Source organism: Doryrhamphus excisus, chromosome 11, assembly GCF_030265055.1.
Source record: "Doryrhamphus excisus isolate RoL2022-K1 chromosome 11, RoL_Dexc_1.0, whole genome shotgun sequence".
In the NCBI taxonomy this organism is placed as follows: domain Eukaryota; kingdom Metazoa; phylum Chordata; class Actinopteri; order Syngnathiformes; family Syngnathidae; genus Doryrhamphus; species Doryrhamphus excisus.
Genome location: NC_080476.1, coordinates 21,238,028 through 21,263,519, shown reverse-complemented (window position 1 = coordinate 21,263,519; position 25,492 = coordinate 21,238,028). Strand labels below are relative to the sequence as shown.

The window sequence follows — 25,492 nt, the reverse complement described above, 5'->3', positions numbered from 1 at the left end:
ACACAAACACCCACCGCTAAACATTCACGACATGTCAACACACACGCACACACGCACACACGCACACGCTGGAGCGGTCTACAGCCACTTCCATTGTGATTGACTGTTGCCACGGTGACATAGATTTACAGTTTATACTAGTGATCTTTCTACTGCTGGTGTTTCTGGTCCATGGGGGTCTGACGGGGTTCCAGCGGGATTTGTGGGAGAGCATGTGGCATATTGCACTTGCTGCCTTGCCCAGCAGAACTCTTGGAAATACGCCTTTGCTGCCTCCTGTGGCTGTAGGCGGGACTGCTGCTCTCTATGTGCACTTCCTATGTTTGGAGGTCATTTAGGAGCTGAAGGAAGGATGGTTGAAGGTCATGAGGTCATCTATACACGTCTGACACCCCCCGCCCCCCATGATGGGGCCTGAATGGATGGAGGCTTTTAAAGAAGCAGCGGGGGGACATTGAAGGTGTCATGACGTAAACAGCAGTCAATCCTCACACGCCTTCATCCACGCTTCCTCCTGACAAAGGTCAAAGCAGGACGCGTGTGTTTGTCTTCTTCTGCTGTGGGCGGGGCCCACTCGGCTTCGTCATGCATGCCGTCCGCCATTCACACGCCGACACAAAGGGCGCACCTTTGGCACTCCTGGCACTGGTGCATCCCAAGGAGGGTCTGGTGCATCCTAAGGAGGGTCTGGCACTGGTGCATCCTAAGGAGGGTCTGGTGCATCCTAAGGAGGGTCTGACACTGGTGCATCCTAAGGAGGGTCTGGCACTGGTGCATCCTAAGGAGGGTCTGGCACTGGTGCATCCTAAGGAGGGTCTGACACTGGTGCATCCTAAGGAGGGTCCGGCACTGGTGCATCCTAAGGAGGGTCCGGCACTGGTGCATCCTAAGGAGGGTCTGATGCATCCTAAGGAGGGTCTGGTGCATCCTAAGGAGGGTCTGGCACTGGTGCATCCTAAGGAGGGTCTGATGCATCCTAAGGAGGGTCTGGTGCATCTTAAGGAGGGTCTGGTGCATCCTAAGGAGGGTCTGGTGCATCCTAAGGAGGGTCTGGTGCATCCTAAGGAGGGTCTGATGCATCCTAAGGAGGGTCTGATGCATCCTAAGGAGGGTCTGGTGCATCCTAAGGAGGGTCTGGTGCATCCTAAGGAGGGTCTGGCACTGGTGCATCCTAAGGAGGGCCTGGCACTGGTGCATCCTAAGGAGGGTCTGGCACTGGTGCATCCTAAGGAGGGTCTGATGCATCCTAAGGAGGGTCTGGTGCATCCTAAGGAGGGTCTGGTGCATCCTAAGGAGGGTCTGATGCATCCTAAGGAGGGTCTGGTGCATCCTAAGGAGGGTCTGGTGCATCCTAAGGAGGGTCTGGTGCATCCTAAGGAGGGTCCGGCACTGGTGCAGCCTAAGGAGGGTCTGAGCGGAGCCTGAAAAGCCAAAGGAGAAAAGGAGGTGGCGTGGAGGAGCCAGGCCTGCGGTGGCGCCATTGCTGCCGAGCTTGGACGCAGGAAACCAGCCTCACTCAGCCTTGGCTGTCCGTCAAGACACGGGACCGTACCGGGCCCAAATGACGGTTGGTGCTGGTGCCGTCAGACGCCAGCTGCCAGAGAAGAAACATCTCCCAAGGCCTGCTCTTCTTCCAGGTCTGGAGTGAGCAGGAGAGCAGCAAACATGGAACATTGAAAGGTGGAAGAACGTTCTCTTCTTCCTTGACGGTCCTGATGGCTTCCAACGTTACCGCCGTGACGAGGAGATCCACCTGAGATGTTCTCCACATGGCACAGAGAAGGGGCGCCGTTGTCATCCTTCAGTGGAAGATCGGAGCTTCGGCTTGAGCAGGGGCGTCAAACGGCAGCCGGCTATGTCATATTATTGTGAGAGCAGAAGAAGGGATGGAGCGTACGGACGATAGGATTCTACTGGATGCCGGTGAAGGCTTCACGTTTGTTCCATCATGAAATGAAGAGGCCCCCACGTAGCATGCTGGCAGCGCCCCCCCCCCCCCCCCCCCAGCGTTCCCCAAGTGTCAAAGTTCAGGCACAATGATAAAAAAAACAACGAGCGGTGACATGTCCCACTTTGTTGGATGGTCCCCGAAGGCAGCGTGTAAGCTTGTCCCAGGCGGCCCAGAGTCTACTATACTGTATCTCTAGCCTATTTGCCCCCATATTTGCCCCCCCATGCTGATGCTATGTGGTAGGACGGGATGAGGTCATGGAGGACTAATGTGGATCCTTGCTCTGATTCATTTCATGGCATGGGATCTCTGGATGTCCCCCTGAGGGTCCCTTGGGGTCTCTTTGCTGTGTGGGCAGTCCTCTAGCAAGACTTTCTTCTTTCTGAACTTCCAGCATAGTCACTCTGGTCGGTGTGTGTGTGTGTGTGTGTGTGTGCACGTGCGTGTTTGGGAGGATTAGAGCGAGCAGCCAGCCAGTCTAGACTCTTCTGGGCTTTCAACAAAGGCTCGGATGCGGCCAGGACAATGAGCTTATGGGTGGATGTCCCAGCGGACTCTTGAGTAGCGTCTCTTCACTGCCCATTGGCTGTCCGTCAGGTGTCCGTCACATGGTGAGAGACAGTCATGTTGACGTAGGCCCATACCGGCCCCCCTGCACCCCCCCGGTGAGTGCTGTTGCTCAGGGGTCCCTGGGGTTGCCAGGGGTTTTTATTCCTGGCTGCCGTACGCTACCGTCTCCACCGAGCATCTCCATGAAACACACGCCTTATGTGAGTTGGAGGCCTCATGTTCGCCAACCACATCAGCGCCCCCCCCCCCCCCCCCCACTTGCTCCCTCAGGCCGCTGTTGCTAGCTAACATGCTAGCTGATGCGGCTGCTCTTCCCGTGACGGTCCAGACCCAACAGAAGATCTCCTTAGCCGTAACTTTTGCATCTGCTGTAGAAAATGTCCATGGGGAAGGAGGCCTGGAAGGGATCAAATATCATCATGGCCGCCGCCAGGGGAAGCGGAGCACAGAGGGGGAGGAGCCACCTGCTGTGGCCCAGCAAGGTGCGTTGTGTTCTTCTGGGGAAGTTAGGACTGGCCTTTAACGTCACAGGCAGGAGAAAAGGAGCGCTTGATTTGCTGGCCTTTGGTTTTGGATGTTGTACTTCCTGTGTATGATGTACTTCCTGTGTATGATGTACTTCCTGTGTATGATGTACTTCCTGTGTATGATGTCGCCATTCCCTCATCTGGGCCTGAACCATCACTCAGCAACTGGCAACTCTCGTATCGCTTGGGCGACGTCCACGTTTACACCAATGGAGTCAGAAATAAGAACCCCGTCTTCAGATGAAGTCAGCACACCCAAAGAAGCCTGGAAGAAACCATCATGGCTGCCATCCAGGACAGGAACCTCCATGGATGAAGACAACGTAGGCTTTGCTTCTTCAAAGCCAGCAGTGTGTGAGTGTGTGAGTGTGTGAGTGTGTGAGTGCGTGAGTGCGTGAGTGTGTGAGTGTGTGAGTGCGTGAGTGTGTGAGTGCGTGAGTGCGTGAGTGTGTGTGAAGCAGGCATGAAAATCCTCATGTAAGCTTCTAATTGTCTTGCTTTGTCCTCATGGACTTTGAACTCAAAGGACAACCTATGACACCCACACCCCCACTCTGTGTGGGTGTCTGTGTGGGTGTGGGTGTGTGTCTGTGTCTGTGTGTGTGTGTGTGTGTGTCTGTGTGTGTCTGTGTGAGTGACAGGTTGAGACCGGAGGTCCCATCTTCCTGAAAATATCAAGACCCCAAATCTTTGTAAGAAAAGTGGTACCTTTACTGTGTGGCCTAGTGGGCGTACTACTACAATATCTGGAGTACTGGACAGCGTGTATGTTATCATCACTAGGATGGTGATATGAATGGAATATGTTATCATCACTAGGATGGTGATATGAATGGAATATGTTATCATCACTAGGATGGTGATATGAATGGAATATGTTATCATCACTAGGATGGTGATATGAATGGAATATGTTATCATCACTAGGATGGTGATATGAATGGAATATGTTATCATCACTAGGATGGTGATATGAATGGAATATGTTATCATCACTAGGATGGTGATATGAATGGAATATGTTATCATCACTAGGATGGTGATATGAATGGAATATGTTATCATCACTAGGATGGTGATATGAATGGAATATGTTATCATCACTAGGATGGTGATATGAATGGAATATGTTATCATCACTAGGATGGTGATATGAATGGAATATGTTATCATCACTAGGATGGTGATATGAATGGAATATGTTATCATCACTAGGATGGTGATATGAATGGAATATGTTATCATCACTAGGATGGTGATATGAATGGAATATGTTATCATCACTAGGATGGTGATATGAATGGAATATGTTATCATCACTAGGATGGTGATATGAATGGAATATGTTATCATCACTAGGATGGTGATATGAACGGAATATGTTATCATCACTAGGATGGTGATATGAACGGAATATGTTATCATCACTAGGATGGTGATATGAACGGAATATGTTATCATCACTAGGATGGTGATATGAACGGAATATGTTATCATCACTAGGATGGTGATATGAACGGAATATGTTATCATCACTAGGATGGTGATATGAACGGAATATGTTATCATCACTAGGATGGTGATATGAACGGAATATGTTATCATCACTAGGATGGTGATATGAACGGAATATGTTATCATCACTAGGATGGTGATATGAATGGAATATGTTATCATCACTAGGATGGTGATATGAATGGAATATGTTATCATCACTAGGATGGTGATATGAACGGAATATGTTATCATCACTAGGATGGTGATATGAACGGAATATGTTATCATCACTAGGATGGTGATATGAACGGAATATGTTATCATCACTAGGATGGTGATATGAACGGAATATGTTATCATCACTAGGATGGTGATATGAACGGAATATGTTATCATCACTAGGATGGTGATATGAACGGAATATGTTATCATCACTAGGATGGTGATATGAATGGAATATGTTATCATCACTAGGATGGTGATATGAATGGAATATGTTATCATCACTAGGATGGTGATATGAATGGAATATGTTATCATCACTAGGATGGTGATATGAATGGAATATGTTATCATCACTAGGATGGTGATATGAATGGAATATGTTATCATCACTAGGATGGTGATATGAATGGAATATGTTATCATCACTAGGATGGTGATATGAATGGAATATGTTATCATCACTAGGATGGTGATATGAATGGAATATGTTATCATCACTAGGATGGTGATATGAATGGAATATGTTATCATCACTAGGATGGTGATATGAATGGAATATGTTATCATCACTAGGATGGTGATATGAATGGAATATGTTATCATCACTAGGATGGTGATATGAATGGAATATGTTATCATCACTAGGATGGTGATATGAATGGAATATGTTATCATCACTAGGATGGTGATATGAATGGAATATGTTATCATCACTAGGATGGTGATATGAATGGAATATGTTATCATCACTAGGATGGTGATATGAACGGAATATGTTATCATCACTAGGATGGTGATATGAACGGAATATGTTATCATCACTAGGATGGTGATATGAACGGAATATGTTATCATCACTAGGATGGTGATATGAACGGAATATGTTATCATCACTAGGATGGTGATATGAATGGAATATGTTATCATCACTAGGATGGTGATATGAACGGAATATGTTATCATCACTAGGATGGTGATATGAATGGAATATGTTATCATCACTAGGATGGTGATATGAACGGAATATGTTATCATCACTAGGATGGTGATATGAACGGAATATGTTATCATCACTAGGATGGTGATATGAACGGAATATGTTATCATCACTAGGATGGTGATATGAACGGAATATGTTATCATCACTAGGATGGTGATATGAACGGAATATGTTATCATCACTAGGATGGTGATATGAACGGAATATGTTATCATCACTAGGATGGTGATATGAATGGAATATGTTATCATCACTAGGATGGTGATATGAATGGAATATGTTATCATCACTAGGATGGTGATATGAATGGAATATGTTATCATCACTAGGATGGTGATATGAATGGAATATGTTATCATCACTAGGATGGTGATATGAACGGAATATGTTATCATCACTAGGATGGTGATATGAACGGAATATGTTATCATCACTAGGATGGTGATATGAATGGAATATGTTATCATCACTAGGATGGTGATATGAATGGAATATGTTATCATCACTAGGATGGTGATATGAACGGAATATGTTATCATCACTAGGATGGTGATATGAACGGAATATGTTATCATCACTAGGATGGTGATATGAACGGAATATGTTATCATCACTAGGATGGTGATATGAACGGAATATGTTATCATCACTAGGATGGTGATATGAACGGAATATGTTATCATCACTAGGATGGTGATATGAACGGAATATGTTATCATCACTAGGATGGTGATATGAACGGAATATGTTATCATCACTAGGATGGTGATATGAACGGAATATGTTATCATCACTAGGATGGTGATATGAACGGAATATGTTATCATCACTAGGATGGTGATATGAACGGAATATGTTATCATCACTAGGATGGTGATATGAACGGAATATGTTATCATCACTAGGATGGTGATATGAACGGAATATGTTATCATCACTAGGATGGTGATATGAACGGAATATGTTATCATCACTAGGATGGTGATATGAACGGAATATGTTATCATCACTAGGATGGTGATATGAATGGAATATGTTATCATCACTAGGATGGTGATATGAATGGAATATGTTATCATCACTAGGATGGTGATATGAACGGAATATGTTATCATCACTAGGATGGTGATATGAACGGAATATGTTATCATCACTAGGATGGTGATATGAACGGAATATGTTATCATCACTAGGATGGTGATATGAACGGAATATGTTATCATCACTAGGATGGTGATATGAACGGAATATGTTATCATCACTAGGATGGTGATATGAACGGAATATGTTATCATCACTAGGATGGTGATATGAACGGAATATGTTATCATCACTAGGATGGTGATATGAATGGAATATGTTATCATCACTAGGATGGTGATATGAACGGAATATGTTATCATCACTAGGATGGTGATATGAATGGAATATGTTATCATCACTAGGATGGTGATATGAATGGAATATGTTATCATCACTAGGATGGTGATATGAATGGAATATGTTATCATCACTAGGATGGTGATATGAATGGAATATGTTATCATCACTAGGATGGTGATATGAATGGAATATGTTATCATCACTAGGATGGTGATATGAATGGAATATGTTATCATCACTAGGATGGTGATATGAATGGAATATGTTATCATCACTAGGATGGTGATATGAACGGAATATGTTATCATCACTAGGATGGTGATATGAACGGAATATGTTATCATCACTAGGATGGTGATATGAACGGAATATGTTATCATCACTAGGATGGTGATATGAACGGAATATGTTATCATCACTAGGATGGTGATATGAACGGAATATGTTATCATCACTAGGATGGTGATATGAACGGAATATGTTATCATCACTAGGATGGTGATATGAACGGAATATGTTATCATCACTAGGATGGTGATATGAACGGAATATGTTATCATCACTAGGATGGTGATATGAACGGAATATGTTATCATCACTAGGATGGTGATATGAACGGAATATGTTATCATCACTAGGATGGTGATATGAACGGAATATGTTATCATCACTAGGATGGTGATATGAATGGAATATGTTATCATCACTAGGATGGTGATATGAATGGAATATGTTATCATCACTAGGATGGTGATATGAATGGAATATGTTATCATCACGAGGATGGTGATATGAATGGAATATGTTATCATCACTAGGATGGTGATATGAATGGAATATGTTATCATCACTAGGATGGTGATATGAATGCAATATGTTATCATCACTAGGATGGTGATATGAATGCAATATGTTATCATCACTAGGATGGTGATATGAATGGAATATGTTATCATCACTAGGATGGTGATATGAATGGAATATGTTATCATCACTAGGATGGTGATATGAACGGAATATGTTATCATCACTAGGATGGTGATATGAACGGAATATGTTATCATCACTAGGATGGTGATATGAATGGAATATGTTATCATCACTAGGATGGTGATATGAACGGAATATGTTATCATCACTAGGATGGTGATATGAATGGAATATGTTATCATCACTAGGATGGTGATATGAATGGAATATGTTATCATCACTAGGATGGACTAAGCTGTTGCATCCAGGATGATGGATTGTGGTCATGTGATGGCCATCATTCATGGCTGGGGTTCAAAGGAGGAATGGGGAGCAAAAATACATCACTCCTCCTTCTCCTCCTCCTGCTCCTCTGCCTCCTCCTCCTACTCCTGCTCCTCCTCCTCCTCCTCCTGCTTCTCCTCCTGCTGGGGTTCAAAGGAGGAATGGGAAGCAAAAATACATCATACACTCCTCCTCCTCCCGCTCCTCCTTCTGCTCCTCCTACTCCTCCTCCTCCGCTGCCTCCTCCTCCTGCTCCTCCTCCTGCTCCTCCTCCTGCTGGGGTTCAAAGGAGGAATGGGGAGCAAAAATACATCATACACTCCTCCTCCTGCTCCTCCTGCTCCTCCTGCTCCTCCTGCTCCTCCTCCTCCTGGCGTGTGGTCATGTGTGACAGGAGGATTGTGGGTGATGTCCATCAGTCCATGAAGGCTGCGTGTTGCCTTTGGTGTCAGGAATGAAGTAGTCATGAGGTGATGGGCAGCAGACTCGTACTCGCACACGTTAGCAATAGAAATGTTGCTAATGCTAATGTTGGCGTCTCCATGATCCCAACGTTTTTGCAGTGACGGTTGCCAAGGTGACAGCTTGACTGACGTTAAATACGTGTCATGTGACACCAGCGTGGGAGGAAATCAGCTGGCTGAGCGTAGCGGCGTCAGTCGGACTGTGTCTTTAGGGGGCCCCGCCCCGCCCCGCCCTCCTGCACCTTGAAATGCACACCAAGCTAACAATGCTCGGTGCTAACCAAACGCTGAGTCATCTTTTGTCTTCCTGCCGTCATTGGAGGCCAACAGGAGTGATGAAAATGCTGAGTCATCGTCAAACAGGTCGCCACTTGTAAAGTCAAAGCTTGGCCCTGGGGCGCACCTTCATCCTCCTCCTCTTCCTCTTCTTGGGGGGGCATCGCATCTTTCCTGTGATGACATGAAAGCTTCAAGGTGACCCCCCCCCCCGCCCCCCCCCCCCCGCCCCCCCCCCCCCCCCCACACACACACACACACAACTGGGATCCCAATGAGCTGCAGGCCCACTTGCAATGTCTGGCAGATTCATTGTTAGGATTAGGATGATGGTTAGCATGGTTAGCATGGTTAGCATGGTTAGCATGGTTGGCATGGTTAGGATGATGGTTAGCATGGTTAGCATGGTTAGGATGATGGTTAGCATGGTTAGCATGGTTAGGATGATGGTTAGCATGGTTAGCATGGTTAGGATGATGCTTTAGATAATTGGTTCCAAGATGGCGCCGCGGACGGCTGCCTCGGTGTGTTGGTGCGCCTTGCTTTGCTTTGTTAGCATGGTTAGGATGATGGTTAGCATGATTAGGGTTAGGATGGTTAGCATGGTTAGGATGGTTAGGATGATGGTTAGCATGATTAGGGTTAGGATGGTTAGCATGGTTAGCATGGTTAGGATGGTTAGGATGGCTAGGATGGTTAGGATGGTTAGGATGGTTAGGATGGTTAGGATGGTTAGGATGGTTAGGATGGTTAGGATGGTTAGGATGGTTAGGATGGTTAGGATGGTTAGGATGGTTAGCATGATTAGGGTTAGGATGGTTAGGATGGTTAGGATGGTTAGGATGGTTAGGATGGTTAGGATGGTTAGGATGGTTAGGATGGTTAGGATGGTTAGGATGATGGTTAGGATGGTTAGGATGGTTAGGATGGTTAGGATGGTTAGGATGATGGTTAGGATGGTTAGGATGGTTAGGATGGTTAGGATGGTTAGGATGATGGTTAGGATGGTTAGGATGATGGTTAGGATGGTTAGGATGATGGTTAGGATGGTTAGGATGATGGTTAGGATGGTTAGGATGGTTAGGATGGTTAGGATGATGGTTAGGATGGTTAGGATGGTTAGGATGGTTAGGATGATGGTTAGGATGGTTAGGATGGTTAGGATGGTTAGGATGATGGTTAGGATGGTTAGGATGGTTAGGATGGTTAGGATGGTTAGGATGGTTAGGATGATGGTTAGGATGATGGTTAGGATGGTTAGGATGGTTAGGATGGTTAGCATGATTAGGGTTAGGATGGTTAGGATGGTTAGGATGGTTAGGATGGTTAGGATGGTTAGGATGGTTAGGATGGTTAGGATGATGGTTAGGATGGTTAGGATGGTTAGGATGGTTAGGATGGTTAGGATGGTTAGGATGGTTAGGATAGTTAGGATGGTTAGGATGGTTAGGATAGTTAGGATGGCTAGGATGGCTAGGATGAGGATTAGGATGGTTAGGATGAGGATTAGGATGGTTAGGATGGTTAGGATGGTTAGGATGGTTAGGATGGTTAGGATGGTTAGGATGGTTAGGATGGTTAGGATGGTTAGGATGGTTAGGATGGTTAGGATGGTTAGGATGAGGATTAGGATGGTTAGGATGGTTAGGATGGTTAGGATGGTTAGGATGGTTAGGATGGTTAGGATGGTTAGGATGGTTAGGATGATTAGGATGGTTAGGATGGTTAGGATGGTTAGGATGGTTAGGATGAGGATTAGGATGGTTAGGATGGTTAGGATGGTTAGGATGGTTAGGATGGTTAGGATGGTTAGGATGGTTAGGATGGTTAGGATGGTTAGGATGGTTAGGATGATTAGGATGGTTAGGATGGTTAGGATGGTTAGGATAGTTAGGATGGTTAGGATGGTTAGGATAGTTAGGATGGCTAGGATGGCTAGGATGGCTAGGATGAGGATTAGGATGGTTAGGATGAGGATTAGGATGGTTAGGATGGTTAGGATGGTTAGGATGGTTAGGATGGTTAGGATGGTTAGGATGGTTAGGATGGTTAGGATGGTTAGGATGGTTAGGATGGTTAGGATGAGGATTAGGATGGTTAGGATGGTTAGGATGGTTAGGATGGTTAGGATGGTTAGGATGGTTAGGATGGTTAGGATGGTTAGGATGATTAGGATGGTTAGGATGGTTAGGATGGTTAGGATGGTTAGGATGATTAGGATGGTTAGGATGAGGATTAGGATGGTTAGGATGGTTAGGATGGTTAGGATGGTTAGGATGGTTAGGATGGTTAGGATGGTTAGGATGGTTAGGATGGTTAGGATGGTTAGGATGGTTAGGATGGTTAGGATGGTTAGGATGGTTAGGATGGTTAGGATGGTTAGGATGGTTAGGATGGTTAGGATGGTTAGGATGAGGATTAGGATGGTTAGGATGAGGATTAGGATGGTTAGGATGAGGATTAGGATGGTTAGGATGAGGATTAGGATGGTTAGGATGAGGATTAGGATGGTTAGGATGAGGATTAGGATGGTTAGGATGATGATGAGGATGAGTGTTAAGATGATTAAGATGATGAAGTATGAAGATAATCCTTGATGTTGTCATCTGAGAGTTGACATGGCAAACATCATCTGTACGTGTACGTGGATCGGTCCTGAAGCCCGCAGACGGGATGAATCCAACAGGAATTCCCACCAAGGAGGAGGACTTGCACGCGACCCCTTCATGCATCCAGCACACTTTTATCTTCAGAGGTGTCTATGGTGTCTGCCTGCCTGGAAGCATGCTGAGGCTCACGGCTACCATCTCCAGCTAGCTAGCACCATGGAAGGGGGGGTCAGCCGTGAGTCACCTTGAGCTTAATGATTTGCAGATCCATTGGGATTCTGGAAGAACCTTCAGGGCCCGACTTTATCTCCCAGGCTTGACCCCTGGATCTCACCCCCAGATTAACCCCGCACACAAAGGGATACAGCCACTCTGTGTGTGTGTGTGTGTGTGTGTGTGTGTGTGTGTGTGTGTGTGTGTGTGTGTGTGTGTGTGTGCGCGGCCTTGGATAGCCCGACTATAACCCTGAGACCCAGCAAAGACCCATAAAGGGAATTTACGGCCGCCCGTTGATGCATTCAAGGACCCTACATTTGTGTGTGTTTGTATGGTCACAATATTAGGTACACCTCCACCATCTAAAGCCGTCCAATACCACAAAAAAGTCAAGCGGTAAACCCCAAAAATGAGCCGGAGGACACGGGGCGGTCCTGGACCCAAATGAAGGCCCCTACTGGTACCGACGGCAGGGCAATAACCATCAGACGCCATCTGCGGGAAAAGGCTTTCATCCAAAGACCTGGTCTCTTCCCGTTCAGACTTCAGGCAGCATCAAACATGGAACGTTGGAAGGAGAAAAGAAAGTTGGATTCTCTGATGAGAAAAAATGGAACCTTGACGGTCCAGATGGCTTCCAACGTTCCTGGCATGACAAGGAGATCCACCTGAGATGTTTTGGAGGGGGGTCCATCGTGATCCGGGGTGCTTCTTCATTCAGCGCCACACCGGAGCTTAAGGTGGTGCGGGGTCGTCAAACGGCGGTCAGTTGAATGTAGAAGAGGAGAATATTCTCAGATGACACGTTTGATTGGCCACTTGTTGCCGGGCAGAAAAGAAAGAGGTTGAGCGCTGAGTCAAGAAGTCAAAGGTCACATTGGGAAGTGGGCGGGGCTCTCTTCTCTGCGATTGACGCAATGGACCGTCATGGCCGCCTCCTCCATTAGTTCCTCCTGGTGGGATAAAAAGCATGCGGAACGTTTGGAACGTCTGGATCCGCCCGGCGACACGTCTGGGATGTCCTTGTTGCCATGGCAACCTGACAGCAAGGTTGACCAGGCAGGTCCAATTTTGTTCTCGATGAAAAAGAAGAAGGAGCAAGACAAAGGAGGCAAAAGCTCCCGTCCAGATGAAAATCCTAAATCAGCCAACTTTTTTTTTTGGGGGGGGGGGGGGGGTGCTTTTAATTTATTCTCCTAAGCTGGGGAACCCGAGCATGAAAAGAGAGCAACTATCGGGTTGCCTGCGCTCTGGCGTGAGGAGGCCAGCCTGGGGAGGGGTTTAACCCTCTCTGGGCTTCTTGGGGGGGGGGGGGGGGGGGCTGCTGGAGATCAGCCTGCTGTAATCAGGAGATGATTGAGGGATTATTGCTCCTTGTTTCATAGGACAGGAATAATAAAGTTGTATTTCTTTGAATGCGGGCCCTTTGTATGGAGCTGGAGACGCCTGTGGAGCAGCTAACCACCATAACCGCAACAAAGCTTTCTAGATTCTCCACAATCTGCACCTATTCCAGCTGCATTCCCTTGGATTTCCTTGCCTTTCCCTCCGCTGTGATTGGCCGTACTCCCAAGCGCTCCTAAGTACTCCCGAACTCCTCTTTCTAATTTAGTGGAGTTGATAATAAATGAATAAAGCCTTTGGAGAACTACCTGACCAGGGGCTAGGAGCTAATAGTAGCTTCTAGCCACTGGTTGGAGACCCCTGACTTAGCATGGATGAACTCAAAGAGTGCTAACGTGGGTCTGCAGACCATCTTGACAACATCGATAGTGGAAATGTGGCCATGACTACCCGTGTTTAAAACCCCAGGTAGATCCATGGATTGTGGTGGGAACTCCATGGGGGGGCTTGTCTTTGCACGTATGCGCACTCTATAATGCTACACAGACCAGCGCTTACTTACACTACTTAACACATGAAAGCGTTACTTATGGCTGCCGTTTCTGACGTTGACTTCAGCAGCAGTTTGGTGGGTGGTCCATCTTCACCCAAGCCCTCAAAATCCTAATCGCCATCATTTCTTCTTGCTGGCCCAAAATCCTCAACTCCAACCACTTCCGCCTGATGTTTGCCTTCCTTCAAACCTGAACGCATACTTGACCTTGATATGATGGGAAAGTGGCTATTGCTAGCCGTCCTCGTCACCACCACCTTAGCTTCTCTCCTCCTTGACCGCCTCTGCTATGTTTGCTTTATTTCATTTCATGTTTTCTCCCCCCACCCCCACCCCCACCCCCACTTTTCCCATTTCGTCGTGCAAAGACTAGAATTTCATCAGCGGCGGCTCTGGGAAAGGCCGTCCTGGGCCGTGCAGATGCTTTGAATTTACGCAGCTTTGGTGCCTGCAAGGGGAAGTGGGAAGACTGGGATGGATGGTGGACACTGGGGGGGGGGGGGGGGGGTCCAGTGGGTGGAACCTGGCTGTATTTCCTGGGGATTAGGCCTCAGATGGGCGCCCCTCAGAAGAGGTCTCATGTGCCGGCCCCCCTTGATGGCTGGGAAACTGACCCCCATCTGACTCTCCTTCATCTCCCTGGTGTCATGAATCCCAAATCATACTTCCATGTTCAGTCATCGCCGTTCCGTTTAACCACGCTAATCTTGCTAAGCCCGCTAACTGTGCTAATCTTCCATCAACAATTATTGATGCAAAGTTAAATATAGCAACATCAACTCTCATTGGCTGACAGGAGCAACAACAGCTGATCAAATATGTCAATATTCTTTATTGTTATTTATAACATTGTCATAACATTGTTATAACATTGTTATAACATTGTTATAACGTTGTTATAACATTGTTATTCTTTATCGTCTTTGAAATGTGCTCCCTGTCGCCTGTCCAACATTTGGATGAGAGCTAGATTCCATGATTCATAAGATCTAACAGGATGAATGCAAATGAAAATCATCAACGTATGGATCGCCACCATACGCCAAACTTCCTCCAGGCAAGTGGAGGACCAGAGACCTTCTTCTGATCTTCTCCCAGCATGGCTCAACCCCTGGACAGTCCTGACCTCCCACCTCCATACTTTTTGGTAAATCCCAACCTGGCCTTCCTGTTCTTCTGGCTTAGTATCCTCTGGTGGAGATGTTCTGCTGTTGTTGATGTTTTCTAAGAAGATTAGATAGTGTTGCTAAACTTCTTGTAGGTTCTTATCTTTACTGCTCTCACAAGTACCTGCCCTCTATCAGCCCCACTCCTGTCACTTAGTTCACCCGTGCAGGAAATTCCAAAGGCTTGTAGTGCCTATGAGCAAGGTTTGTCTCTTCAATGTCTCTTCATTTTCCATCTTCCATATTCAGTTCCTTGGTTTTCACCCATAGACCGCTCTCTGGTTTTCATGTTGCTTTCACCTCTAAATACAGTCCACCAAGGAAAATCTATCCTAGCCAACCTGGACGGGACCTCTGATATTCAGTGCTATTGATTGATTGAATGCATCGTGAGACAGGACACACCCATCATCCCGCATCCACAACTTCCTACTCCCATCATCCCGCATCCACGACTTCCTACTCCCATCATCCCGCATCCACGACTTCCTACTCCCATCATCCCGCATCCATGACTTCCTATTCCCATCATCCCGCATCCATGACTTCCTACTCCCATCATCCCGCATCCACGACTTCCTACTCCCATCATCCCGCATACACGACTTCCTACTCCCATCATCCCACATCCCACTCCCATCATCCCGCATCCACGACTTCCTACTCCCATCATCCCGCATCCACGACTTCCTACTCCCATCATCCCACATCCCACTCCAATCATCCCGCATCCATGACTTCCTACTCCCATCATCCAAGAGTCTACTTCGTAGAGATAGGAGCAAAATGCCATTAGTCGCAATTAAATCTGTCTTTGTTTTATTTATATTTAACTCAGAATTAATCACACTTAATTGCAGAAAGAAATAATACGTTGGGAGGTCAAATCTCTTATTTGACAGACAACTTTAATAACTACATCAAATTTGAGGTAAAAGTTGATCCATTTTGGAAATATGGGCCATTATTTTAGGAAGAAAAAATATACATTTAGAAATCTCTCCCAGTTTTGCATGTTTAAAGCCAGCTGAGTTTTGTCCCACTTTGTTGTATATACGTACGTATGTACTTTGTTGTATATATATATAGTTATAAATATAGATGATTTATTATTTATAGTTACTTATTATTTTAGTCTTGTAAGACCACATGTTCATGTCATGGAACGGAATACATGATGTGAGTATTCCATTGTCAGCTGTACCATGGTCCATCAAATGGCAGCTCCTTTCCAGTCTAGCCAGACGTCAGGACAATGTCTCCCTCTTCTGGTCGAAGACAGAACTGCTCCTTCAGGGGTCACAAACTAGGAACGCTCCCAGTCTCCAAATACTTTCCATCTTGAAACACTCCACGTCCCTAAATGCTTCCCACCTTTAATCACGCCCCATTCCTGGAATAAATACTCCCAAGCCTTAAAAGCCCATGTCCCTGAACACACCCCATCCTGACATACTAAATCACCACCTTCCTAAAATGTTCCTAAATTGTTCCTAAAATGTTCCTAAATGTTCCTAAAACGTTCCTAAATGTTCCTAAAACGTTCCTAAATGTTCCTAAAACGTTCCTAAAACATTCCTAAATGTTCCTAAAACGTTCCTAAATGTTCCTAAAACGTTCCTAAATGTTCCTAAAACGTTCCTAAATGTTCCTAAAACGTTCCTAAAACATTCCTAAATGTTCCTAAAACGTTCCTAAATGTTCCTAAAACGTTCCTAAATTGTTCCTAAAACGTTCCTAAATGTTCCTAAAACATTCCTAAATGCAGTATGCATGCAGCGTGGAAGTGGACATCTTCCTGCACGTGTGTTTGGGATCCAAAGCTAATGATCATAAATCATCAATTTATCAATAATGCATTCATGTCATAATTCCCGATGCGTCATCCCGTGGGAAAGGAACAAAACAACGAACAGAGAAGTTTTGGACTTGTGGGCTTTACTGCCGTGAGAGGTCAGAGGTCAGCAGATGTTCCGGGTCAGCAGGTCCCAGAGACAACAACAACACAGCAGAGTGGAGCACGCCGACAGGCACGACTTCAAAGCTCCGCCCCTTCCGCCGCCTCGGCCGGCCGCCTGGTTCTCTTCCACCACGTACACTGGAAGATTCCATTACCCATCATCCTCTGCTGCTTTGTTTCTGGGCGGCTGGGGACATACCTGTGGGCTTGGGGGGGCCCCCGTAGGGGCTGGGGGGGCCGCCATAATAGGTGGTCTGGTAGCCAGGAGGCGGGGTCACGTAGGGATAGTAGGAGGAGTCTGCCGTCTGCAAAGACAGTGACGTCATTAGGAGCGTTGCAGTACCGCCAGTGACCACAGGCGCCGCCATGACGGTTGACTTGCTGCAGTGATGATGGCTACCTGGAAGGCGGGGCCGGGGAAGATTCCCAAGGGGGGGCCGAAGGCTGTAAACAAATCATCCGTGAGCATCACGGCTCCAATTCATTGTCGTGACAACCAATCAGCACTCACCTGCGGCCTGGGGAGGCGGAGCATACGGAGGAGGGTGGTCGGCACTCATCTGGAAGGACAGAATCGTTTGTATTGATTTGTGTAGGTTTACTCCAGCTGGGGTGGGCTCCAGCTGGGGTGGAGGCTAGGAATGCTGTGGGATGGCAGCGGGACAACAATGCTCTCCTGTCCCCGGGCTGTCCTCATACCAGCGCTAATGCAATATAGCGTTTCCACGGCAACGGCCCGTCCTGTGGAATCTTTTGGCTTCCCAGCCGGACAACGCCAACTCAAATCTTCAAGATTGTCAAACAAATCCCTTCTTTCCCAAGCCGCAACTCTTCCCCCCTTCTGGGGGTTGGGGAAGGGAAGCGTGTCCCAGCTCTTGGTGTGAAACGCTGCTTTCATTCCCGGCTCAAGCAAGTCTTCATAACATAACAATTCCAATTTAGCATCCAATATATGGGATCATCACGTATCCACCAGCCTCCTAACCTTCTACATCAAGCAAGTCTTCATAACATAACAATTCCAATTTAGCATCCGTCATGTGGGATCATCACGTATCCGACCAGCCTCCTAACCTTCTACATGTCAGCAAACCCTACCTATTCATTCAGCTAGTTCTAACCTTAACCCTAATCCTAACCCTAACCCTAATCCTAATCCTAACCCTAATCCTAAATCTAACCCTAACCCTAACCCTAACCTTAACCCTAACCCTAATCCTAAATCTAACCCTAACCCTTCTGTACAAGAACTTTGTCTTACCTTCTGCCAAGAGACACGTCTAACCTCAAGCTTCTCTTGATGCTCATATGCTTCTTCCCTCCCTCCTTCTCCCAGTCATCCTTCCCTCCTTCCCTCCCTCCTTCTCCACCGTAATCCAAAAGCAGTTCCTAGACCAAAAGCACTGCTGAAGAAGAAGAAGATTGAGGCTGGTAAAACATCTTGATGATCCCCAAGACCTTTGGGAAAATACTCTGGTGGAACTTTTTGGAAGGTGTGTGTCCCATTTGAGAAGAAGAAGAGTCAAAGACGGTGGTGGTAGTGTGATGGTCTGCTGTGATCAATGGAAGCATGAATTGGGGCTGATAAGGGGGGCCCAAGACCTTCTTAGCTTTAGACCAATGAGGTTCTCCCACTGGACCATGGACTTTGGATGGTTCCATCAAGTGTTGTATGTATCTATACATCTTGGTGTGTAGTATCTATACATGTACTGTCTATATTCCTGTATCTATACATCTAGGTGTGTAGTATTTCTCCATGTACTGTCTATATTCCTGTATCTATACATCTAGGTGTGTAGTATCTATACATGTACTGTCTATATTCCTGTATCTATACATCTAGGTGTGTAGTATCTATACATGTACTGTCTATATTCCTGTATCTATACATCTTGGTGTGTAGTATCTATACATGTACTGTCTATATTCCTGTATCTATACATCTAGGTGTGTAGTATTTCTCCATGTACTGTCTATATTCCTGTATCTATACATCTAGGTGTGTAGTATTTCTCCATGTACTGTCTATATTCCTGTATCTATACATCTAGGTGTGTAGTATCTATACATGTACTGTCTATATTCCTGTATCTATACATCTAGGTGTGTAGTATCTATACATGTACTGTCTATATTCCTGTATCTATACATCTAGGTGTGTAGTATCTATACATGTACTGTCTATATTCCTGTATCTATACATCTAGGTGTGTAGTATCTATACATGTACTGTCTATATTCCTGTATCTATACATCTAGGTGTGTAGTATTTATACATGTATCTATGCATGTAGGTGTGTAGTATTTCTCCATGTACTGTTTCTAGGTGTACGTAGAGTAGTGGTACTTGTGGTATCTTGTGAGGATCCAAAGGTCGGAGCCTTAGAAGTAGCGAGTATCATTTATTGATGGTAGACGTCCATCCATGACGTGCAGCAGAAATGGATCACGTGACCGCGTGACGTGCTGAGGTCACAAGCTGGTGCAGCACCGGCTGGTTCTGAAGGGATGGAAGTAGGAGGAGCCTCGGGTGGCGGTCTGCTCCGATGACCCCCACCCCCCCCCCCCAGCCCGTCATTAGGATGCAGCGGCTTGTTTGTTACGCAAGGAGTCCAGAAAGGCCATCATGCTCCTCCTCATGCCGCCACCGCCGCCCTTGTTGTGGAGACGTGCCGCAAGGGGCGGGAAGGGGGTGCTGTCCACCGAGTTGGCCCGTTTCACCTTGGACGGGCTTGCGTGCCACATTCTGGTCCTGGGGGGCGGAGTCTGTGCCACCAAACACTTGTGATACTGAACCTGCAGCGGAGGACAGTGGAGTTGGACCAGGAAGCTACGTGCCGATGGAGATCATCTAAGCTAGCAGTCACCATGCACGCCGCCTGGACCGCCTCCGACAGGAGACCCGCGTCCGGCTCGCACCAGAACACGTGACACTCAAAACGCTGAGTGCCGCCGTCCACGATCACGGCGAAGGTGTGACTGTCGTGGCCCACGCCCAGGAAGCTGAGGAAGCGCACCTGACACTCCCAGACTGGCTCCTCCCCTTCCTGTCACAAGTGTACAGCCAACAAAATAAAAGCACCCTGGACACAGACTGGAGGTGGTGAGAAAATAAAAGACAGCTACCTTGAAGACAGACAGGAAGTTGTCGGTCACGTGGATGACGGCGGACTCCCACTGCTCGCGGTCAGTGGCGTTCATGATGCTCTCGATGGCGCTGTTGAGAACCTCCATGCCTGCAGCGTGCGCACACACACAAATCCTTCACAGCAAGTTCTAAGGTCGGCGCCGTGCGAGCGTGCGGCCGTGCGACCGTGCGGCCGTGCGACCGTGCGACCGTGCGGCCGTGCGACCGTGCGACCGTGCGACCCGTGCGGCCGTGCGACCGTGCGACCGTGCGACCCGTGCGGCCGTGCGACCGTGCGACCGTGCGACCCGTGCGGCCGTGCGACCGTGCGACCGTGCGGCCGTGCGGACCGTGCGACCGTGCGGCCGTGCGACATGAGGCGTACCCATGGCACGAGACACGGGCAGGTTCCCCACGTATCGCACTTCAAACTTCTGCACCTGCTGCCGCACCGCCTCCACAAAGTCCACTGGAAGAGACAAGCGAGGAGGCGGGGTCAGTGAGCGGCCAATCAGAGCACGTGGTCAGGCAGGTGTGGTCACCTTGAGCCGGCAGGTCCTCGGGCGAGACGCTGTCCATGGTGAGCGACCTGGTGGCCATCTTGTCCGACATGGCCTGAGGACACAAACATGGGCGGGCGTGTTGGCGTGGAGGAGGCGTGGCCTAAGGCCGCCACTCACCTTGGAGCACATGCGTTGCAGTGCCATGGCGATGGCCTTGGCGGGGGCATCGCAGTGGAAAACGTGACATTTGAGCACACAGCTGTCCTTGTCCCCCGCAACAAAGGCAAAGTCTCTGCGTGAGAGCACACGCGTGCGGCGGCCATCTTGTTTACATCATGTGATCTACACATGCCACCTGCATGCCGAGTGGTGCACGAGTTACCTGTCCCTGCCAGGTGGAGGCGTGGTGGCGTTTAAAGAGACACACGTGATTAGTGACTGAAGCGGGTGCTCTAGCTTGTGGGTGACAAAGATGGCGGCCGAGACGGTGACGGCTGCGTCTGATTGGCTCACCTGCCGTTGTTACTGCCCACCCCCCAGACGCGAATGTTGCCGATGGGCTGACAGTACAGGGGGGTGCGGTCTCCAGCATCCAGAAGGGTCAGCGTGTCTCTCTTCAGAACCAGCATCATGTCTCCACCCTAAAGCACACAGACGTGGTCTCCTGGTGAGACGGACCACCGCGGGACACACACACACACCTCGTCTCACCTCCCCCCCGCCCCCCCGCCTGCCGTGCTGCTCCCGGCCGCCGCAGTGAGACAACTGCTGGATGACGTTACTGACCGCCAGGCTGCTGCGACCCGGGGACAAGTCGTCCTCCTCCACCTGGAGCCAGCCCACAGAGCGCACAGAGAAACACTGAGGGACGGGAGGAGGACACGGGCGTCACATGATGGGATTACAGCCGTGTGTGCGTGTGTGTGTGTGTGTGTGTGTGTGTGTGTGTGTGTGTGTGTGTGTGTGTGCGTGTGTGTGTGTGTGTGTGTTTCTTATACCTGTGAGTTGTGGTCATGGCTACAGGAATCATCTGACCACCAAGACCTGCAAGTCACAGCAAACATAGCTGACACGTCTGTACATGTGTGTATTATTACATGTGTGTTACCTGTATATGTTACCTGTGTGTGTTACCTGTGTGTTACATGTGTGTTACATGTGTGTGACCTGTGTGTGTTACCTGTATATGTTACCTGTGTGTGTTACATGTGTGTATTACCTGTGTGTTACATGTGTGTTACCTGTATATGTTACCTGTGTGTGTTACATGTGTGTTACCTGCATATGTTACCTGTGTGTGTTACCTATGTGTTACATGTGTGTTACATGCGTGTGACCTGCTGTGTGTGTTACCTGTATATGTTACCTGTGTGTGTTACATGTGTGTATTACCTGTGTGTTACATGTGTGTTACCTGTATATGTGACCTGTGTGTGTTACCTATGTGTTACATGTGTGTTACATGTGTGTGACCTGTGTGTGTTACCTATGTGTTACATGTGTGTTACATGTGTGTGACCTGTGTGTGTTACCTGTGTGTGTTACCTATGTGTTACATGTGTGTTACATGTGTGTGACCTGTGTGTGTTACCAATGTGTTACATGTGTGTTACATGTGTGTGACCTGTGTGTGTTACCTGTGCGTGCCAGGTGCTCTGTAAGCATCTGTGCTGACGTTGGGTGGTCCACTGTGGTCTTTCTAAGAGCAAAGACCGGAGAAGAAAGAGAAGAAGACAGTGGTGCTGCATGGAAAGGTTCTGCGGGTTCTACCAGTGGCTGGGACTGCTGGGGCCGCTGGGGCCGCTGGGGCTGCTGGGGCTGCTGGGGCGGCGTCCCGTTGAGTCGGGGGTGCTGCCACTGCGTGGCGCCGGTGGGAACGTGCCAGTAGTACGTTCCTGTGGAATCTTTGATGGTTCTCCAGCCAGAGGGGAGGTCCTGGTCCAGCAGCAGGTTCTGGTCGGTCCAGATGTTGTCTGAGAGTCCACCAGCATGTTAGAACTTGATAAGAGCTTTGCTCGTGTCACATGATCACACCGTCACTCACACTGCTGAACAGGAAGTCAGCAAAGAGGAAGGGCCTGAATTATTAACGAAGTATGATGCGTGCATCGTCTTCACGTCTTCTTGCTAACTTTTCCTTCCTGGTCCATTTGGTGGTCCCTCATGCTGCAGACCACTCATGACGACATATGGACACGCATGCGTCTTACCGTCTTACCGTCACGGTTGACGATGATGATGGCCAGCGTGTAGTCCTTGCCCATCATGGCTCCGCCCTCCTTGGGTTCCAATCAGCTTCCCTCCAGGACACACACGCACACTCATAGGCCCTGAAGGAAGTCCTTCAAGCTTCCTGCACCTCGTCGCTACTTCTCTTTCTTCTGTGTGAAGCCTCCTGCGACTGTTCCTCACTGATGGAGACACAACCACTCCCTCCTCGCTCCCTCTCTCCTCCTGCCTCTGATGGTGACGCCTCCTGATGACGTCATCGCGTGAAAGCTCCACTCGGGTTCATTTAGGAAAATCCTAAGATGGAAGTATCAGATTCCAAGCCGAAGGTGGCTAAGTCCCAAGTCCGTGCACTTCTCAGCCGAGGTGACATCTTCTACATGAACATTGGATTGACTTGATGTTACGACAGATCGGAGACTTTCCGGCAGGAACTACAACTGCTGTCTTCCACTCGATCAACGATAGCGTTCAAAAACGGAAGTATTGACAATAAATAAGTAACTTGTACTCTCATGTACGACAAAAAGAAACACAAGCTGAGAAGAATAAAATCGGTTGCTAGCGGTGACGTCACCAGCACTGAGCTCCTGACCCCGGAAATGAAAGCTCGTTGTTGACATTTGTTGCCAGCCAATCAGGATGCGAGACAGACGTCAGACAAGCAGAGCGACTTCGGAGAAATGAAGTCAGGGGTTCGAATCCCGTCTAAGCATCAGTCAAGTCGCCATTTAAATAGACCTTTTTTGTGATGGTCTAGTCCAGCGGTGTCAAACATACGGCCCGCGGGCCGGATCCGGCCCGTCTGGTGGTTTGGTACGGCCCGGGGAAGAAAGCTGCATTGTATAAAAAAAATATGAATTTAATTTAAAAATTGTAGTTCTTGTATTATCCGCTAGGGGGCGCATTTTCCCTGTTTAAAAGATATGTCCGCAGCAAGCGTTAATTCTGACGTGAAACGGTACAAAGAGAAGATTTCAGGGCTGTTGATGGAGTTTGAGAAAAGATTTCAGGTTTTTAGCGAACTCGAAACAGATTTTGCAGTTTTTCGCTCACCAGTGAAGGTTATTCATTTGTTCAAATTGCTTTCCAGATGTTGAAAAACAGTGTTTTTAAGTTCCACAAGGCTGCTATAAATGTTTTTGGAACATTGTTACTAATTCTGTGATCAGTTTTATGTACAACACACTTAAATATATGTTTAACTGTGTAAAAGTGTTGTTAAAATTGCACATACTTTATTTATGTTCTTATGTTATTCTCTTGTTCATAATATATTGTTCATAATGTAAAAAGAAAATTCTGTTAATAAACATTTTGATAATTTACTCATTCTTTGCACAAATTATTAGTATTAGTGACTAATACAAAGGAAAAAAGTGGGCTTATTGTTAGTTCTATGTCATTTTGCAATGAGTTTATGGTCCGGCCCGCTTGATCTCAAATTAAGCTGTATTCGGCCCGCAGACCAAAGGGAGTTTGACACCCCTGGTCTAGTCCAACCTGAACTAGAGCAGGAGAAGCAGAATGGCTCACTGCAAACACATCTTCCGGCGTTAGTGAGCAAACATCCTTCACCATTTCATCCATTCAAAAGAATACTTACCCTCTCGTAGGCTGTATCAATTCATAGTCACTTGGACTGTAGGTAGAACACACATGAAAGGAACAAAAGTAGAACGTGACGAGAACACATGCAATCCCAAAATGCCCTTTGAGGTGTGGCAGAGAAGAGAGGAAACCTCAAATAATTGTGGCCACCTGAGCAGGAGAAGGAGGGGGAAGTGGTTTCATTAGGGAACACCTGTGAGTATGAAGGGAACAAAGGGCAGAGGAAAAGGAGATTCCGTGGGTGAAGTGAGAGTGGAAAAGAAAGGAGACGATCAGAACTAAGAGCAGATTATTTTGAAGTCATTCAAGACCCTAATCGGAAAAGGAATGAACTCAAGTAAATGTGGAAACTGAAGGAGAAACTGAGACAAGACAAATTATCAGCGGTAAAGAAGAAAGTTCTTGAAGCAGGTTGGATCTGAGGCTCTGTTGGACCTGCTGTCCGTGGCTCTCTTTTGTCGGCAAAAGCTAAGTCTGGTCTCCTTCCCTTGACTCTCCTGGCTTCCTCCATTTTCCTTTCTCCTCACATTCCCCTTCCCTTCTGGTTTCCTCAGCTCCTGGAACATTCCAGCTCCCAACCCATACACCTACACTAATCATTGCCCCTTCTTTCATATCCAACTGGACTGGACTGATTGTGAAAGGACTTGGGAACTATTTACCCCCCTGCAAACACTACACACACACCTACACACATACACACACACACACACACACACACACACACACACACACACACACATACACACACACACTCCCACGCCTCACGGAGAGAACAGACTATCTGGGTTCCTAATTTACCCAATTTAATTAATGGACATTTAATTTATTTTTTGTGAATCCGCTTTTGAGTTTGCAGTAGATTATTTTGTGAATATGAATTTTTTTTTTTAAGGAATTAAATACAAATGATGATTTGAATAATTTGAATGTTCTTTTTCTGGATTTGAATATAAATGATATTGACTTTGAGTATCTTATGTATTTTTTTATTCACTTCTGTAGCACAGGTTAGGCTAGCCCA

At 47.0% G+C, this 25,492-nt stretch overlaps 2 protein-coding genes across 2 annotated transcripts; both read right to left on the bottom strand.

Moving 5' to 3' along the window:
• Positions 1-16,966: 16,966 nt before the first annotated feature.
• LOC131137925 (cysteine-rich and transmembrane domain-containing protein 1-like) lies at positions 16,967-18,286 on the bottom strand. The gene is made up of 5 exons (XM_058086345.1): positions 18,257-18,286; positions 17,507-17,555; positions 17,396-17,439; positions 17,195-17,300; positions 16,967-17,133 (listed from the first exon to the last, which is right to left on the bottom strand). Exons 2-5 carry the CDS (start codon positions 17,553-17,555, stop codon positions 16,997-16,999), a joined length of 336 nt encoding a protein of 111 aa, XP_057942328.1. The 5' UTR covers positions 18,257-18,286; the 3' UTR covers positions 16,967-16,996.
• An 821-nt stretch (positions 18,287-19,107) lies between these two features.
• apbb3 (amyloid beta (A4) precursor protein-binding, family B, member 3) lies at positions 19,108-25,485 on the bottom strand. Its single transcript, XM_058086336.1, has 14 exons — positions 24,464-25,485; positions 22,847-23,154; positions 22,399-22,601; positions 22,266-22,327; positions 21,627-21,672; positions 21,340-21,489; positions 21,142-21,269; positions 21,011-21,016; positions 20,806-20,920; positions 20,668-20,740; positions 20,511-20,594; positions 20,125-20,234; positions 19,866-20,045; positions 19,108-19,794 (listed from the first exon to the last, which is right to left on the bottom strand). Exons 2-14 carry the CDS (start codon positions 22,893-22,895, stop codon positions 19,576-19,578), a joined length of 1,425 nt encoding a protein of 474 aa, XP_057942319.1. The 5' UTR covers positions 22,896-23,154; positions 24,464-25,485; the 3' UTR covers positions 19,108-19,575.
• Positions 25,486-25,492: the final 7 nt, after the last annotated feature.

Excerpts from the sequence above, each read along its gene's own strand:
- LOC131137925 (XM_058086345.1), bottom strand. The coding sequence starts at position 17,555 with ATGAGTGCCGACCACCCTCCTCCGTATGCTCCGCCTCCCCAGGCCGCA. Across the intron at positions 17,440-17,506 it reads TCCGCCTCCCCAGGCCGCAG|CCTTCGGCCCCCCCTTGGGA; the intron begins GTGAGTGCTGAT and ends ATTTGTTTACAG. Across the intron at positions 17,134-17,194 it reads GGGCCCCCCCAAGCCCACAG|TGTACGTGGTGGAAGAGAAC; the intron begins GTATGTCCCCAG and ends GGAATCTTCCAG.
- apbb3 (XM_058086336.1), bottom strand. The coding sequence starts at position 22,895 with ATGATGGGCAAGGACTACACGCTGGCCATCATCATCGTCAACCGTGAC. Across the intron at positions 21,490-21,626 it reads GCCATGACCACAACTCACAG|TGTTTCTCTGTGCGCTCTGT; the intron begins GTATAAGAAACA and ends CCCGTCCCTCAG. Across the intron at positions 20,741-20,805 it reads TGCAACGCATGTGCTCCAAG|GCCATGTCGGACAAGATGGC; the intron begins GTGAGTGGCGGC and ends TTGTGTCCTCAG.